Genomic DNA, 18,177 nt, shown 5'->3' with positions numbered 1-18,177 from the left:
TTAGGACAACAGTCTGTCAACAGACAATCTCCTGCCAACAATCATACCACGTGTACGAGGCTTTAGAGTACATATAGACATTCATCTAAATCTCCATTTCCCCTGAAGCTCGGTCCGCTTTTGGATTGCGCTTCAGATGCTACTGACAGGTGGTGAGGAAGCAATCAGACGCCACCTCAGTGCACTTGCGGCACTTCCCAATTTGCTAGAGCAGGGTTTCTCAACTCCAGTCCTCGAGGCGCCCCAACAGGTCATGTTTTCAGGCTTTCCATTTTTTTGCACAGGTGATTTGATCAGTTTCACTGCCTTAGTAATTACCACAGCCATTTCATCTCAGGGAAATCCTGAAAACATGACCTGTTGGGGCGCCTCGAGGACTGGAGTTGAGAAACACTGTGCTAGAGTATGTAGTGTTCGAAAAGCGGGTGTCGTCCATTTTTCAAAAGCCACGCCCCTCTTTCTGCTGTTCCGTGATAGGCCGAACACTCCACTTCCCAGGAGACACTGTGTTTAGTGTTCCGCCTATCACGGATGCCCTCTCGTTCTCGGTCTCGGACGAGAGGGCATCCGTGATAGGCGAAACACTAAACACAGTGTCTCCTGGGAAGCGGAGTGTTTGGCCTATCACAAAACAACAGAAAGAGGGGCGGGGCTTTTCAAAAAAGGACGGCCGCGATCTGCATGTCACGGTCCCGGATAAGGTAAGCATTAGGTTACCAGCGTATAAGAAGACCCCCCGACTTTGAAGAAGAATTTCAGGGGTTAGAAAGTCGTCTTATATGCCGGAAAATACAGTATTTATTTAACGACAGTAGTAAATGCAAGACTGGGTGCATCATTGCCACCAACAATCCATTTTTCAATGTTATCCTTTTAAGTTTGCAAATCATAGTACTGTATTTATTGGCGTATAACACTCACTTTTTTACCCTGAAAATAGAGGGTAAACTGTGCCCGTGTATTATACGCAAGGTGCTGTGGAAAGTTTTTTTCCTGAAACATCCCTCTCAAAGTCAGTGTTATACGCTAATACGGTACATTCATTGTGAACCTGAAATGGTCTTGTCTTAGGCTACTTTTACACTGGGGTGTGGGGGTGTGTTAGCGTTAATTAGCGGCGCTTTACCACTAATGGCGGCACTTTTCGGCCACGAGTGAGGCGCTTTTAACCCCCGCTAGTGGGCAAATAAAGGTTTAAAAGTGGTTGCAGCGCCTTGGCAGCAGTGCCCATTGATTCCAATGCCAGGGGCAGTGAAGGGGCGCTGTTACACTGCTCCCGCACCACATGCTTGCAGGACTTTTTGTTTTTTAATGCCCTGCAAGCACACTGGGGCTGCAGGGGAGGTGTTTTTCAGGTGCTATTTTTTAGCCCAAAAGCACCTAAAAAAATGCCCCAATGTGAAAGGGGTCCAAAAGTGCTAGTAAACGTTTTCTTTTTGTACCCTGCAAAGTAATGTCATATACGCATACTAGCACATTATGTTAAACTTACCTTAAAAATAAGTCCTTCGAGCGCTGAGCTGTCAGAGATGCAGGCGATCCCCTCTTCACCCATCTTCCTTCTGGGTTCATGGAGCTACAGCTTACAGCACAGGGCTTTAAAGGAACAGCCCGGGTGGCTGTTCCGTCAGAGTGCATGTGCCAGTGATGTCACTGGCTGCATGTACAGTAAATATCTCCTAAACGGTGCATGTTTTAGGAGATATTTGAACTACCTATAGGCAAGTCTTATTATAGGCTTACCTATAGGTACAGGTCAGAGATGGGAGTTTACTCCCACTTTAAGATGCCATAGCTTACAGTGTCCAGGCAATGTTCTATGGCTTTAACATGGTCATTTAAGTCTTACTACAGGGAGTGCAGAATTATTAGGCAAGTTGTATTTTTGAGGATTAATTTTATTATTGAACAACAACCATGTTCTCAATGAACCCAAAAAACTCATTAATATCAAAGTTGAATATTTTTGGAAGTAGTTTTTAGTTTGTTTTTAGTTTTAGCTATTTTAGGGGGATATCTGTGTATGCAGGTGACTATTACTGTGCATAATTATTAGGCAACTTAACAAAAAAAATATATATACCCATTTCAATTATTTATTTTTACCAGTGAAACCAATACAACATCTCAACATTCACAAATATACATTTCTGACATTTAAAAACAAAACAAAAACAAATCAGTGACCAATATAGCCACCTTTCTTTGCAAGGACACCCAAAAGCCTGCCATGCATGGATTCTGTCAGTGTTTTGATCTGTTCACCATCAACATTGCGTGCAGCAGCAACCACAGCCTCCCAGACACTGTTCAGAGAGGTGTACTGTTTTCCCTCCTTGTAAATCTCACATTTGATGATGGACCACAGGTTCTCAATGGGGTTCAGATCAGGTGAACAAGGAGGCCATGTCATTAGTTTTTCTTCTTTTATACCCTTTCTTGCCAGCCACGCTGTGGAGTACTTGGATGCGTGTGATGGAGCATTGTCCTGCATGAAAATCATGTTTTTCTTGAAGGATGCAGACTTCTTCCTGTACCACGGCTTGAAGAAGGTGTCTTCCAGAAACTGGCAGTAGGACTGGGAGTTGAGCTTGACTCCATCCTCAACCCGAAAAGGCCCCACAAGCTCATCTTTGATGATACCAGCCCAAACCAGTACTCCACCTCCACCTTGCTGGCATCCGAGTCGGACTGGAGCTCTCTGCCCTTTACCAATCCAGCCACGGGCCCATCCATCTGGCCCATCAAGACTCGCTCTCATTTCATCAGTACATAAAACCTTAGAAAAATCAGTCTTGAGATATTTCTTGGCCCAGTCTTGACGTTTCAGCTTGTGTGTCTCGTTCAGTGGTGGTCGTCTTTCAGCCTTTGTTACCTTGGCCATGTCTCTGAGTATTGCACACCTTGTGCTTTTGGGCACTCCAGTGATGGCCAAACTGGTGGCAAGTGGCATCTTGGCAGCTGCCCGCTTGACTTTTCTCAGTTCATGGGCAGTTATTTTGCGCCTTGGTTTTTCCACACGCTTCTTGCGACCCTGTTGACTATTTTGAATGAAACGCTTGATTGTTCGATGATCACGCTTCAGAAGCTTTGCAATTTTAAGAGTGCTGCATTCCTCTGCAAGATATCTCACTATTTTTGACTTTTCTGAGCCTGTCAAGTCCTTCTTTTGACCCATTTTGCCAAAGGAAAGGAAGTTGACTAATAATTATGCACACCTGATATAGGGTGTTGATGTCATTAGACCACACACCTTCTCATTACAGAGATGCACATCACCTAATATGCTTAATTGGTAGTAGGCTTTCGATCCTATACAGCTTGGAGTAAGACAACATGCATAAAGAGGATGATGTGGTCAAAATACTCATTTGCCTAATAATTCTGCACTCCCTGTAAACTTGCTTAAAAAGAAAAAAACAAAACACAATACACCGACACCAACTCATCACTATACATGAACCTGTAATTTCTTCCCTGACTATTTCCTTCAGTTGCCATTTGTTTAGGTGGTGTCCAGTTACACCCCTTGAACAGGCAGAACCTTATGGATTAATATTTATGAGGGTATACATTTTATTTTGATATTTAAAAAACTAAGCACTATTATCTAAAAGGACAACTTAAAGCGGGAGTTCACCCATTTATGAAATTTTTTTTTTTCTCCCATAAGGTTCCTGCTCGTTCGGTCTAGGGGAATCGGCTATTTGTAGTAAAATATGAGCTGTACTTACCCGTTTTCGAGCTGCATCTTCTTCCGTCACTTCCGGGTATGGGTCTTCGGGAGCGGGCGTTCCTTCTTGATTGACAGCCTTCCGAGAGGCTTCCGACGGTCGCATCCATCGCGTCACTCGTAGCCGAAAGAAGCCGAACGTCGGTGCGGCTCTATACTGCGCCTGCGCACCGACGTTCGGCTTCTTTCGGAAAATCGTGACGCGATGGATGCGACCGTCGGAAGCCTCTCGGAAGACTGTCAATCAAGAAGGAACGCCCATTCCCGAAGCCCATACCCGGAAGCGACGGAGAGGATGCATCTCGTAAACGGGTAAGTACTGCACATATTTTAAAATAAATAGCCGATTCCCCTAGTAAAAACGAGCAGGAATCTAAGGGGGAAAAGTGCCCTCTAAGGGTGAACCCCCGCTTTAAAGTGACAAGAGAGTTATTAGGATGTGAAAAAGGGTACAGCCACTTTATGTTACCATGGGCAGCTGGCACAGACAGGAACGTGTGGATAGGCTGAGCATAAAAGAGTAATACAAACACTACAGGAGCTATTTGGGGAAAGGAGAGGGGCAACATTTCTTCTTCCTTCGTATGTTGCATGATTAGGGAAAAATAAACCTTCTATACTATGATGCAATGGTAGTATTCCTACCTCTATAATCATACCCATTGTGCTTTGAGTCAACAGTTAGCTTTTGAAAGCGTGGACACACAATTTATACAGAATAATGAAAGATGCCCATATTCTTACTGGCTGCTATCGTGGTGCAAATTCAGTGAATTAAGTGCCGTTTAATTTCAATTATTTTTCTGCATTTTATTTAGACCCGTTATTCTCATGTCTCACATTATTAAACACAAATTTAATAACAAAGAACATGCTCACTTGTCTTTTAGCAGCCCACAAGCCATAGTCTTTAAACTAGTTTATGACACATTGGAGATACAACTTCATAGTGACATTCCTAATGCTATGTCTCTTGGCTAATCTTCTGTACACCAACACCTTTCCTTGCATCTATTCTCTCACAAAGAGGTAATACGCACTTAGCAGCATTTCCCAAAGGATGCAGAAATCAATAGGAACTATTGTTTGTAGGGGTGTTTTATATCCATGCTGGCACTGGCTCCAGATTTTTTCCCTTGTGTTTTTCATCAGAAAGAAAATGTTTCAACTATTCCCTTATCTGTGATCAGGCACACACAATATGGCTGTGCTTGCAAATTGTTATTCGCATCCTGTGATTAAGTACAAGAATCCAGAAGCAATGCTATAACAAACATCAGAACTAAAGCTCAGAGTTAAAGCGGAGGTCCACCTGAAAAATAAATATTAAAAGCCAGCAGCTACAAATACTGCAGCTGCTGACTTTTAGTAAATGTACACTTACCTGTCCAGGGTGCACGCGATGTCGGAAGCCGAGCAAATGCTCGTCACTCGGCTGCCCCCGCTACCATCCTCTGTAAGGGAATCGGGAAGTAAAGCGTTGCGGCTTCACTGCCCGGTTCCCTACTGCAGGGCTCGACAAATCCTGGTCGCCAAGGCGACTAGAAATAGAGTCCTGGCGACTTGGCTTGTGAGCTGGCGCCATTTGGTGGTGAGCCGTTGGTATTACAAGTTAAACAGCAATTCTAATGTCATTTTTCACTATTTTCGCTGCCATCTTATTCCCTCTAATTAGAACCCCCAAACATTATATATATTTTTTATCCTAACACCCTAGAGAATAAAATGGCAATCGTTGCAATACTTTCTATCACGACGTATTTGCGCAGCGGTCTTACAAGCGCACTTTTTTGGGAATAAATTACACTTTTTTTAATTAAAAAAATAAGACAGTAAAGTTATCCCCATTTTTTTTTTATATTATGAAAGATAATGTTACGCCAAGTAAATTCATACCCAACATGTCACGCTTCAAAATTGCGTCCGCTCGTGGAATGCCGACAAACTTTTACCCTTTAAAATCTTCATAGGCGACGTTTAAAAAAATCTACAGGTTGCATGTTTTGAGTTACAGAGGAGGTCTAGGGCTAAAATTATTGCTCTCGCTATACCGATCACGGCGATACCTCACGTGTGTGGTTTGAACACCGTTTACATATGCGGGCGCTGCTCACGTATGTGTTCGCTTCTGCGCGCAAGCTCGTCGGGACGGGGTGCGTTTTCTGGCTCCTAACTTTTTTAGCTGGCTCCTAGATTCCAAGCAAATTTGTCAAACCCTGCCCTACTGCGAATGCGCGAGTTGCGCTGCGCGTCCTCACTGGTCCCCGCTGTCTCCTGGGACCAGTGTGTTTCCCAGAAGACAGCGGGTGGGGGGGTATAGGGGTGTGACTCCCGCGGGGGTGTAAATACTTGTATTATACAGGTATCTGCACCCCCTCCCCCCTGAAAGGTGCTAAATGTGACACCAAAGGGGGTTCACTTTTTGTGTGGACCTCCGCTTTAAGAACGTTTAGCTTGAGCAAAGTCAATGAAAAACTGAAGCAAGGGTGTTTTTAATAGTATATCGGTGTGTGTGTGTATATACATTTATTTTATTTTATAGATTTGTATATACCTTTCACGCTCATACATACATATAAATTATTAGAGATTTTTTTTCACAAGGACATTTTTATACGAGTTAATTTTTTACTACCATTTATTGCCTTACAGAGGTATATTTAGTGCTTGCCTATTTTTTTACATTTGTTGGGGTATATTTTATTGTAGCAGCTGTATTGCATACATGGATACATTTGTTGGGCGCAGTAGAATATTAATGTTAAGGGCATTAACCGGCCCACAGAAGCCCGATTAGGAAAATCCCAAGAGGTACTCATTACTCTAGTGTAGTGGGCTTTAATAGCAAAAGGAGGCACTTAACCTACAACTAAATTGCCTGCAAATCCACTTTGTGGATATGGAAGCTAAAATAACTCTTTTAGGACCTTCTGGAATAATGAACAGCGATTCAGTTTGCCTACAAGGCTCATTAGCCAAAGGAGAAACCAGACTGCCCTCACAACATCCACCCAATGAAGAGAGATCTTATTGGGGATGAACGAGAGACAGACTCAACAAAGGTAAACACAATATACCTTTTAAAGATTCCACGAAACGCTGTACGGGTAGGTCTTCCCCTTTAAGAGCCACCGGAGACATGCCCGTGGCACGGCGGGGAACGATGCGTATGATTAGGTAATCGGAGTGCCCCGATTAGGGGTGTAGAGTTTTATTTTCTCACATACATATTAAGGCGGGTCTCTTTGTGAGCATTTGTGGATGAGGGAGAGGGTCTTGAATGTAACCCGATCCTTTACGGATAGCCAATGGAGAGTCCTCAAGGCCAGGGTGATTGATTCCCATGTTTTTTTCCCTTTTAATCAGTCTTGCTTCTGTGTTCTGAACGACTTGTAGATGAGAAATCTGGTATTTGGGCAGACCTAGGTAGAGGGGAGTTTGCGTAGTAGAGTCGGGAATTAATGAGTGCTCCAACTACTGCTGTGTCCTCTTCCGGGTTGAATGGGATGAGTCTGCACAGCAAGTGGAGAAGATAGCGAGATCCACTGACTACTGATCATATTTGTGGGTCCATAGTCATGTCTGAGTCAAAGATGACTCAGAGGCTTTTGACTTTGGTGCTTGGGGGGATGGTTTGTCCAAGAATGGTGGGTGGTGTCAAAGCCATCCTAGAGTTTGTCTTTCGGTTTGCGTATAGAAAGAGAAGTTCTGTTTTGGATCCATCGAGTTTGAGGGAGCTCTCCGTCATCCAATTATCTATCAATGTGAGGCATTTTTCTAGTCCGTGACATTGGTCTTTTTTGTTAGTGATGCGAAAATTAAGTTGAGTGTCAGTGTTCAGCGTAGGAGTGGTAGAGCAGGTCCTGTTTGCTGATGATTTTGAGGAGTGGGCGGAGGTAGATGTTGAAGAGCACAGGTGACAGGAGTGATCCTTGTGGGACTCTGCATGTGACAGTGCATGCTTCCGACATGAAGGCTCCCAGTTTCACTGTCTGGGATCGATTCTCTAGGAATGATGTGAACCAGGGTAGATCCGAGTCTGTTACTCCAGCTACTTCTGTGCGGAAAGGCTTCACTGCCGGTTTCCCTCACCAAAAATGGCGGCGGCTGCACCCGAGAGCCGATGAAAAATCATCTGGGGAGCTGACATTGCGGGATTCCCTGGACAGGCAAGTCAGCAAGCTACAGTATTTGAAGAAATTTCAGACTTGCCTCACGCTGTTAGCAAATGGAACAGCTTTAAAATGTGGATACCATAAAAACAAGTACTCGCATGCAGATATAAATTTCAGACTGTTAAGTTTAAAGCTGCCAAACTTGACCCTGCAGTTCCTTTAACGTTTCCTAGAGCAGAAGACCTTGGCTTGAAAGGGTATCCAAAAAAAAGCCAAAATATTCCAAGTGATGTGACAAAATCAAAGAGGACTTCTCAGTGTTTAGGATCCCTCTAAAATCCTCCAATATCTGCAGCATGATTGATGCACTAGAGTCCAAAGTCATAGAGGTCTGTTCACGCAGAAACCGATCATCCATTTATCCAATAAACAGGATACCTTTGGGAAGTATGTCCAGAAATATTTAAGGACATTTGTAAACACTCTTGGGGTCGAGGCAAGACCAAAAGGAAGAGCCACAAATGGATAGTGGTTGCCGTTCATGAAAATGCGAAGACGTTGCTGGTGACTTGGAAAGATAGGACTATGAAAATGCATCCTTTATGTCTATGAATTTTGAAAAGTCTCTGATGAAGCAAGGCAGTAGCTGAGCAAAAAAAAATTCAATCCAAAACCTTTGAGGGTGTACTAAGGTGTTGAGAGCCTTTAAATCCAGGATGATACAAAGACCCCGTTTGGGTTTCAGAAGTCTAAACAAGTTTGAGTAAAAAGGCCCATCTGAAATTGAGACATTGGAAGATGTGTAAACAAAAAAATAAAATAAATTTAGGTTGAGGGCAGAGGCGAAACAATCTTGTAACCTGTAGATACTTCCTCCTACACCCAAGAATTAGTTATGTGAACTCCCCAGATCTCTGCAAAGGCCATCAGATGTGAGATTAAACTGGTGGTGTGGACCTTCAATCTGAGGCAGATTTATCTGCGGGTTTCGAGTACCAATAAAATAATGTGTTTTTTTATACATGATAGGAAAGTGGCGACCTGCGCCAATGATCCTTATTTTTGCATAGTTGGAGTGAGTGTGTTCTTACTCCAGTCACCTTGTTAATGCTATCATCCAGAGAGAAGCCGAAAAGATTGTCTCCCACAAAGGGTAGTTGGGAAAAACACCTAAGCCACATTAAACTGCGCACCGAAGAAAGCGATGTCCAAGACAGAAAAAAACTAGCATCCAGTACTCTGTCGCAGATAAAACGTGATGCCGTGTCAGATAAAAAATTATTCCAGCATCTTGTTAGTAGGGTCCTTAAAGGCCAAGTTCACCTTTTACAAAAAATAATAAATGCACATCTTTTTGCATGTAAAAAATGTGCATTTATTTTTTTTACTCTGCAGCCTGTAAGGCATTGAACTTGCAGGGAAGGGGGGAATTGGGGGGCAGTCTTATTTGCAATCCTCCCATACAAGCCACATTTGTGGAGAATATGGGATATTGTCTTTACATACACACAATGACCACTCTGTTATAAATTCCTGTAGCTTCCTCAGCTTTTCTGTAGGCTTCTTGGTAAGCCTCTTTGACCAGTTTCCTCCCGGCTCTTTCATCCAGTTTGGCGCAACATCCTGATTCAAGAAGGGTCTGTGTTGTACCAAATACCTTCAACTTTTTAATAATAAATTCACTGTGCTTCTAGGCATTGATAAAGCCTTTGATTTTTTTTTTTGTATCCATCTCATGACTTGTGCCTGTCCACAATTTTATTCCAGAGATCTTTTGACAGTACCTTGCCGCCACCCATAGTTGATTGTTTGCTTCAGTTGCACTACCAGGGACTGATATGCTCCAGGAAAGCTCTTTTCATGCTGAGCCAATTAAAATGACCACAGCTGATCAGAGTTAAAAAGGGCTTCGAGTGCCACTGAGGTGGCGATTAGCTACACCTTAACAGAGTTTACAAGTCATCTTTATGAGGGGGGTGATCCTTTTTCAAACTCATGGATTCTGTTTTGAATTTTTTTTCCTGACATCTTGGGGTTATATCTTTCTCTTGGATGTTATAAAGTTGCACTTGCAACTAGATAAAGCAAAAGCTGTGTCCGTCTTCATTTCAGGCTGCAAAGCAACACATGTGGTTTTAAAGGGGAGGGTGATTTTTTTCTATGCCCACTGTCCATGTGTACCAACATACCGAGGGCCTAGTCAAACCGGCAGGTGTGCTTCATTGTGCACATCCATTGACTTTTTTTAATTCAACTCTGTGTGGCCATGCATTTGTGTATTGTGTATTTGTGTACAAGGGATGCACTTGGCCAAAAACCAAAACGGACAATTAAAAAAAAATGTTTTATTATTGTGGTTACCGTTTTTGCATTGAAGACAATGGGATGCAATTTTGCACTGATGTCAGGGGGAGGGCAATTTTGCATTGAAGTCAATAGGGGGGCGATTTTGAATTGCAGTCACTAGGGGACTATTTTGCCATTATCAGCACTTTTATTTTTCTATCGGAAAAACGCTGATAATTTTTGGCCCATCCCTGTCAGTTATCTTTGCCCCTTCTGCAGGTTTGAATAGAGCTTCCTACGAAATTTCATAATCTTCTTAGCTTTATACGTTAAAAATAACAGTGTTATTAATACAGGAAAACTCAAAGCGGTTATAACAGATTATGCATTGCGTTATTGGGAACAAATTTATGAGACCTCACTTTTTCAAACATTTCTTGGAATTCAAAAAAGTTATTTTACTAGATGATTTAAGAATGCACACACTTTCAAAAATATTAAAGTGACTGTAAAGTATTTTTTTTTCTATAAAAATAAACATGTTATACAGGGTTGCAGTTGATTTGAACAAAGCAGCCCCAATCCTCTTCTCAGGTCCCTCTTCTGTGCTCCTGGCCCCTTCCTCCTGTTGAGTGCACCCCACAGCAAGCAGCTTGCTATGGGGGCACCCAAACTGAGCTGCAGCTTTGTGTGTCCATTCAGACAAGGAGCTGTGGTTCGGCCCCACCCCTTTCTTTCTCTCTCTTGATTGGCTAACTGACTTTGATGGGCCGTAAGCTCCCACTGCTGTGTCTCAGCCAATCAGGAAGGAGAGTCTTGGATGTTGGATGGCCGAGACACTTGTGGACATCGCTGGACAGAGATGGGGCTCGGGTAAGTATTAGGGTGGCTACTGCACACAAAAGGCTTTTTATCTTAATGCATAAAATGCTTAAGATAAAAAAAACTTCTGACTTTACAACCCCTTTAATCTGCAGTGGTTTTCAAAGGGCAGCTGTTCAGTTAATGACACAAAATACTGTGTCTGCAGCTTTGATACAACTGTATAACTTCCATATCTGTATTTTTAAAACAAAAGTTCAAAAAAAAATTAAGGCAATACTTTGCTTACCATGAAATGAGGTTGTGTTAGTATACGCTTCAGTTCTTTTGCATCATTGTTTTCAGAGTAACATGATATTTCTTCCAAAACCTACAATGGGCAGCAGGAAAAAGGTTATTAGTGAGCGCTGACTTATTCTTTTGCACAATCACTCATGTTCTGTGCAGTCATTACTCTGAAGGAAACTGCTTTCCTTCCTAGTCTATTATTGATACAAACAAGTATTTAAATATTCTAAATAAGACTTCTACCAAAAGCAAAAATAAGGATTTTTGTACTTGTCTAGAAAATCTTTCTTAACCATTGTTTGCTAGAAATCACTTTAAACCCCCCAAAAAGTATATATTTTCTAAAATCCAAAAAACCTGGAGAACTGATGGTAGCTGAAATGTATTATTTTTTTTTAAATATAAAAGACTGAGTTGCGTCAAGTAAAACTGATTGTAAATACGTCAAGCCTTAAAAATATCAGTGGAATCGCAAAAAAATAAATAAAAATAAAAAAAGAGTGGTACCCAAATTTTTCCAGAAAAGTGAAAGGTGGCCCTAGAGCAGCCCGAATCACTTATCTAAAAGCTCTTTGCGGGCTGTTAATGCTATGAACTTGATTTAAAGCCCTGTCTACCATGCCGTTAATAAGCGTAACATAGGAAGTAAAACAAATATACCATCCTTATCTTTCATTTAGGGGCACAGGAATTTTTTGAATCCTTAAATGCCCAAAAGCAGTCCAACTGAGGGGTGGGGAATAGTCACTGAGCAATCCAGCAGTTACTCTAGATAATTCAAACTGATTGAGCAGTTTAACCTTCTTTGGTGGTAAGCTTAAAGCGGTAGTTCACCCCCCCCGACACGATTTTACCATCGAGACAGGCATTGTAGCGCGAGCTACAGTATGCCTGTCCCGATTTTTTTAACCCCGGACTCACCTTGTAATCGGACATCGTAGATTTCGGCTCCCGCGGGGAATGGGCGTGCCTATGGAGAGGGAGGATGATTGACGGCCGGCCCTGGCACGTCACTCTCCCCGAAGACAGCCGGAGTAGGTCTCGGCTCTTCACGGCGCCTGCGCACAGGCTATGCGCACGCGTCGTGAAGAGCCAAGCCTATTTCGGCTATTTCCGGAGAAGCGTGACGCGCCAGAGCCGGCCGTCAATCATCCTCCGTCTCCATAGGCACGCCCATTCCCCGGTATCTTCGATCTACGCGTACAAGGTGAGTACGGGGGTAAAAAATTCGGGACAGGCATACTGTAGCTCGCGCTACAATGCCTGATTTTATGGTAAAAGAAAAAAAAATTTTTTTTTTTCGTCGATAGGGTGAACCCCCGCTTTAAGGTGCATCCCTGGAGTGTCTAAAGTGGGAAGAGACCATTTAATAAATGCCAAAGGGGAAAAAGCTCTTACACCTTCTCAGGAGGGTCCCACAATTCTATAGTTTGCTGCCAGTTCTCATGGAGGAAAGTTTTAAAAAACTGTAACTATCTTTGCAGTCATAACTCTAAAAGATCCTATAGTTGAGCAGGCTGATCCTCCAGCTGCACAGTAGAACATACTGTATCAAACAGATTACAAACTCCTCCATGCAAATCTCTCTAGCAGTAGACTATGAAAACTTTAAACAATCAGAGATAGTACTAGGGGTTAGATCCACACATAGAGATGGAGGCCCAGTATTAGAATCTGTCTGGATGGTGCCAGAGTGCACCTGCAAGCAGACTTCTTTATAAACTGTGCACGGACAAAAAAATATAGAGTGGATGTAAAGGGGTCTTGTGGACACAGAGGAGTCCTCAGTTTCACACAGAAGAGTTCTAGAATAGTTTAAAGAAGAGCAATCTATGATAGTAGGAGTCCCAGGATCTGTTGCAGACAGCGGTTCCTTCTGGAGATACTGAGAAATCGTCTTAAGAACAATGGATGAGTATGGGATGAGGTCACCCATTCTAGAAGTACTTTCCTCTATGTTTCTCTAAAAAGACATCTTGCATTGCATAGGAGAAAACCAAGCCCAAAGTGAGGTAATGCTTAACTTACTCACAAACCAAAGTAACTGATAAGGGTCACAGTTGCCACAGGTGTCCAAGTCACTGTAGACAGACAGTGGAACAAGATTATAAACTGGATGATGTACAAAGTGCCTCAAAAGTAGGAGCAGCTGCAGGGAAAAGGGTTCTCTCAACCTTAAGGCGGCCATACATGGTTCAAATTTCGAAAATCGTATCAAAGAATTTTCGTACGAATTTCGCCCCGTTAGTGGGCTGCAGCAACAGCCGATGTTGGATTTTTTTTTAAAACAAACTATTTTCTGATCAATGATGGGAGAATCGTGCAAGAAATGTAATAGAAAAAAAAATGTGCATGTGCAAGAAAATAATATTCCCGGAGAGAAAATAATATTCCCAGCAACATGAAGGTTTGGTCGGCCGAATTTCGAAAATCAATGGTGGCATCATCGGATCACAAAAAAACGAACTTTCTGATTTTGAAAAGAAAATTAGTTTTAATTCAATCGTGTATGGCCTGCTTTAAGGCCTGGTCAAACCTTCCAAAACATTACATGCCCCAACATGGCCACAGAGAAAATCATGACTGACTTGTTGCCGATCCCTATTCTAAACCTTGGCTGCTCTGTACAATTCCAGTAGCATCTGATCAAATTCTTGTTTAAGGTTTCCCTGAGGAAAAAAAAAAAAGGTAAAATATGATTGGTTCCTTTTGATAAAAACTTTGGTTCTCTGCATATTTTCATTGGAGCAGACATTGTGCATAGTGATTTGTCACATAAGTGCACATAGCAATCAATATGGATAAAAATTTGCAAAAGGCAATTTCAAAACGGGTATCAATGAAAGAAGTGCAATTACTGGAGCAGCAATAAGCCTGTAAACAGCAGAGAAGGGTTTTCAGGATGAGAGAAGTCTGCAACTCCAGAAAAAGATACGTGTTTGGCTGCTGGTTCTGGCAGCTACTCTGTACTAGTAGGAAAACTGGAGATGGGTGTGCATCAATCTGCTGGGACTGTCAGGCTCTCAGGGCATCCAGAAGGTCAGAAGGACCTCCACATCTTCAACCCCACTCCAGGATCTGGCTGAAGTGCAAGACCTTGCACCCTTGATGAGCCATTGTCCCCATCTACTCCAACAGCTAAAGTCTAGCTGTCATAGCAGACAGAAAACCAGGGTCAAGCAGGAAGAAGGCTGCAGCTCACTATTGGGCCACAGCCTGGTTGTTGAGAACCACTTATCAAGGCTAAATGGTGGGAGAAAGTGTAGAATGCACACAACGCTCCACCTAGTGCAGGGGTCAGCAACCTTTTTCCACTTCGAGGCGTTTAAGGGTTTTACACTGGGGCTGCAGAAGACACAGTTTACAGATGCTTTTCAGCGCCAAAAAAGGCTTGTAAAATGCCTCAGTGAGAAAGTAGCCTTAAAGTCACGTTTTACTGTGATTGCAGCAAAATTGTTGAGCACTGCATTTGGGGTGTCAATTAGAATAAATGGCACCCAAACACACGTTGTGCGTTTTTGCACGGATTGCAACGCAATTTGAAATTGCGGGCAGAATCGCACCAATTCTACCCCATGACTCCAAATCAAGTGTGCATGGGGACTTGTAGAAATCAGCAAGGGGTGATCGATATATCAGAAAATAGGCCAAAATATGCAACACAGCACACCACCATTTCCCCCTAAAAATATTTTGGGTGCTGTCTGCTGGTGTTACCAGACATGGAAATTGTCCCCATCTCCTCTCTCATCTTTTGGCAACCTTAATGCGAATATCTTCTTTAAAAAACGTAAGTAGGAAAAAACAAGCTATTACATTTTACACCTCTGTACAAGCCAGTTTGTGGTAAAAAGTGGGTTGAAACCACCTCAAAAATCAGTGTTTGGGCAGCATTAGTATAAGCACATTAGTGGCAGGTGCAAAATGCCTACGTTCAGAGTATTCAACCCAGTTTGGCAAACTAACAAGTAGGAATCCCACAGCATCTAAACCCGACATAAACCACCTAAGGAGTCATAGGTTTCATTTTGCTTTCAACCTGACTGACTTCATAGTGATAAACCCCCCTAATGCGTACAATAAAAATGTACCAGTCCTCTAGCTGTTTACATTTCAAAACTACATTTGTCCATCTAATAAAAATTATGCACACTCAGAAGCAGTTAATCATCATATCTTATTGGCCAGAAGTCTGTTAGAAGTAAGTTTTTTGGGCATGGCAGCATTTGTCAGACCGAAGGTGACCTCTCAACTCTGCCGCCAAGAGTCAGTCTTGAAGTAAAGAAAGTGGACGGGTGCTTGTGTTTCATAGATTGGTTTCCAAAATTACAAAATAATGTAAGATTGAATATTAAGATTCTTGTATAAACTCAATTGTGGCCACTTCCCTTTAAAGAGCTTAGCTCCAAGGCTCTGCTCACATCTATGCAGGCGCGACTGCATAAGCATTTAGGATAGCCCTATTAGTGACCATCTCAGAAAACAAGTGTGGGCATCCATTTTAATTTGCATCTCACTTCAACATATGGCAAAAAGTTACCATGTGTTCGTGGTGCAATTTAGTCACATGTGATAGCTTGTGCATTTGGGGTGCCATTAAAAATTAAAGGCACCGCAACATGCCTACCAGAACAAAGCACAATTTTCTTGTGCTGCATGAACGCATGTAATATCACACACACACCTCATGTTGCATGAGTGTGAATGGGGTCCAGATCCCTGTTACTTATTTTTTTGCATTTCCTAAGTTTTTAGCAGATATACAAAAGCTAGGAACATAAAAGATCTTCTGAAAAAACAGAACCGATCTACACATAACCAGTAATCTGGAGTGTTAGTCATAAATTGCTAGGAAAAGCAAGAAGGCTTCAAAAGCCAGTAAACCTTCAACAGTCCAGTAAGAATGTATGTGAGGCAGAACAGAGGTTGAGGTATAGTACTTAACCCAAGTCATAATAGACAGTACAGTCAGGGAGAAGTGGACTTTGGGTCTATCTCAGTAAGGGGATACCTCATGTACCCATGTCTTTCAGTTTTAAGGAAGACTGGGTAGCTTCCAGGTAGTAAATTAGAAGACAAGTATGTACCCAAGCCCATGAAAGGAGGTGGTAAGAAAAGATCAAGATTTATAAAAAAAAAAAAAAAAGGGGGGGGGGAGTAAGCAGAAGGGTAAAAGTACAATCGGCAGGGAGCCACATGGGGAGGCCTCGGCCTTTTTTACTGTATGACTGTTTAAATACCTGTTAACTGACTCATTCAGCTTATAATTACAAAAAGTGCTCTGGCCTATACTCATTCTATAATTTACCACCGATAATATGTGGACAATCTCCTTAACAATTCCGGAGCATCCTTCTGGTCGGTCCGTAAGCTCTGAGGTAAAGCTAAATTGTCAAACAGACTAAGAGAGTCATGAAAAAAAAAAATGTTTTTTTTTTTTTTAATACCACAATGGAGAGTTCTTTGCTCAGCCACTAAACCTATTTTACCCCATTTCCTTATAGCTAGACTCAGTCTCTAAAAGCACAGAAATCTCTAGGGTAGCCATTTCCTCTCATATTATATTATATTTTTATATATGCAGTACATGCATTGTCTGACCTTTTATTAGAACAAGCAATAGGCAAATTTCCTTTTTTATGAGGAGTAAGAACACATTAAGTGACACAAACAGGTAACCATTTTCAAAAAATCCTGACTGTTTACAACCATTAGCATGGTACATTTTGCAGTCATAAAAAACCTCTTCACATAATAAAAAAATAAAATACTGTTCTGTTTTGCATGCCCCAATTACAGAGCTATTTACCGACTTCTATTGTGCTTGGCTTTTTGGTGTATTTCCTTTTTAGCGTAGCTTGGTTTAATTAAAACTAAATGGGTAAATGTTATCAGTAATGAAGGCCCTCTGTACAATTCAAATCAAAACACCTGTTTCACAACAATAAGTGCTACTAGATTTGCTGCCTAGCTAGCAGAAATCAAATTACAGCAAAAAATAAAATAAAAATAGAGCTATCTATTACAAATGATTTGTGCATAATAAACACCACAACAGTGTCAGGGAAATGGTTCCGACTTGCATAATTTGGCCAGTTCACTGCATTTAGAAAATACCCTCAGAACACTTATGGTAAATCAAGTTCAAATGTTGAAATGTTACATGCATGAACAGTAAGAAGGAGAAAAAAAAAAGCTAATTACCTCTTTGGCTCTCTGTACAGCATCACTCGGAGGATTCCTGATTTGTGGCGAAGACTTTGTATTGATTTTGTCATAAAGCTGAAATCAAAGGACAAGAATAATGTAATCAAGCACGGTTTGCTGATTTAACATGCTACGTTAAAAATGAAAGTCCTGACTGCTTGCCTCTTATAATTCAGAAGTGGAAACTCTTTCAAACAGAATCTAAAAAAGCTACTATCTGGGAAACAGCAAAGAGATGTCGGGAGAGGAAAAAAAAAACGCAAGTCTGCTAATGCAGTAAACTATGAGAAAGTTTCCTGCTGTCATAGCTGTCCCAAGGAAGTGATGAAAATCCCTAATTAAGCATTGGCAAGGGTTTTTGTTCCTGAAAGGAATGTAGAGACGTAAGATTAGGCTTCAACAGCTTTCACTATTACCATTTATGAACTAGAGGACCAGTGAATTTATTTTTCACATGGATGGTATGATGCTAGAAGCTGTGCTAAGGATCATTTCTAAAACATTCAGCACTATGAGTGCTCACATTACCACATTTTATAATCTGCTTAAAAGGTGCACATAAGATTTCACGCTGGATATAAAAGCACAAATTCTACTAAATGGCAAGTTTTCACACATACAAACTTATTCTGTTTTTAAACGGCAATTCATTTGATCTAATATAAACACACAATTTTTGCACCCAGCACCTACAGTTACATATGAGGATTTATGGGCCAAAACATT

At 41.7% G+C, this 18,177-nt stretch overlaps 1 protein-coding gene across 15 annotated transcripts in view; it reads right to left on the bottom strand.

The window, feature by feature from the left end:
- CASK (calcium/calmodulin dependent serine protein kinase) overlaps positions 1-18,177 on the bottom strand; it is a 407,679-nt gene that overhangs the window by 108,865 nt on the left and 280,637 nt on the right. For all 15 annotated transcript variants that reach the window (XM_040338072.1, XM_040338077.1, XM_040338074.1 and 12 more), the window contains 2 exons: positions 17,449-17,526; positions 11,246-11,326 (listed from right to left, as the gene is read on the bottom strand). In XM_040338072.1, the coding sequence (XP_040194006.1) occupies positions 11,246-11,326; positions 17,449-17,526 (159 nt within the window). The remainder of the gene's footprint in view (positions 1-11,245; positions 11,327-17,448; positions 17,527-18,177) is intronic.

Source organism: Rana temporaria, chromosome 2, assembly GCF_905171775.1.
Source record: "Rana temporaria chromosome 2, aRanTem1.1, whole genome shotgun sequence".
Lineage (NCBI taxonomy): Eukaryota > Metazoa > Chordata > Amphibia > Anura > Ranidae > Rana > Rana temporaria.
The sequence above is the reverse complement of the archived record's forward strand: the minus strand, read 5'-3'. Positions and strand labels throughout refer to the sequence as shown.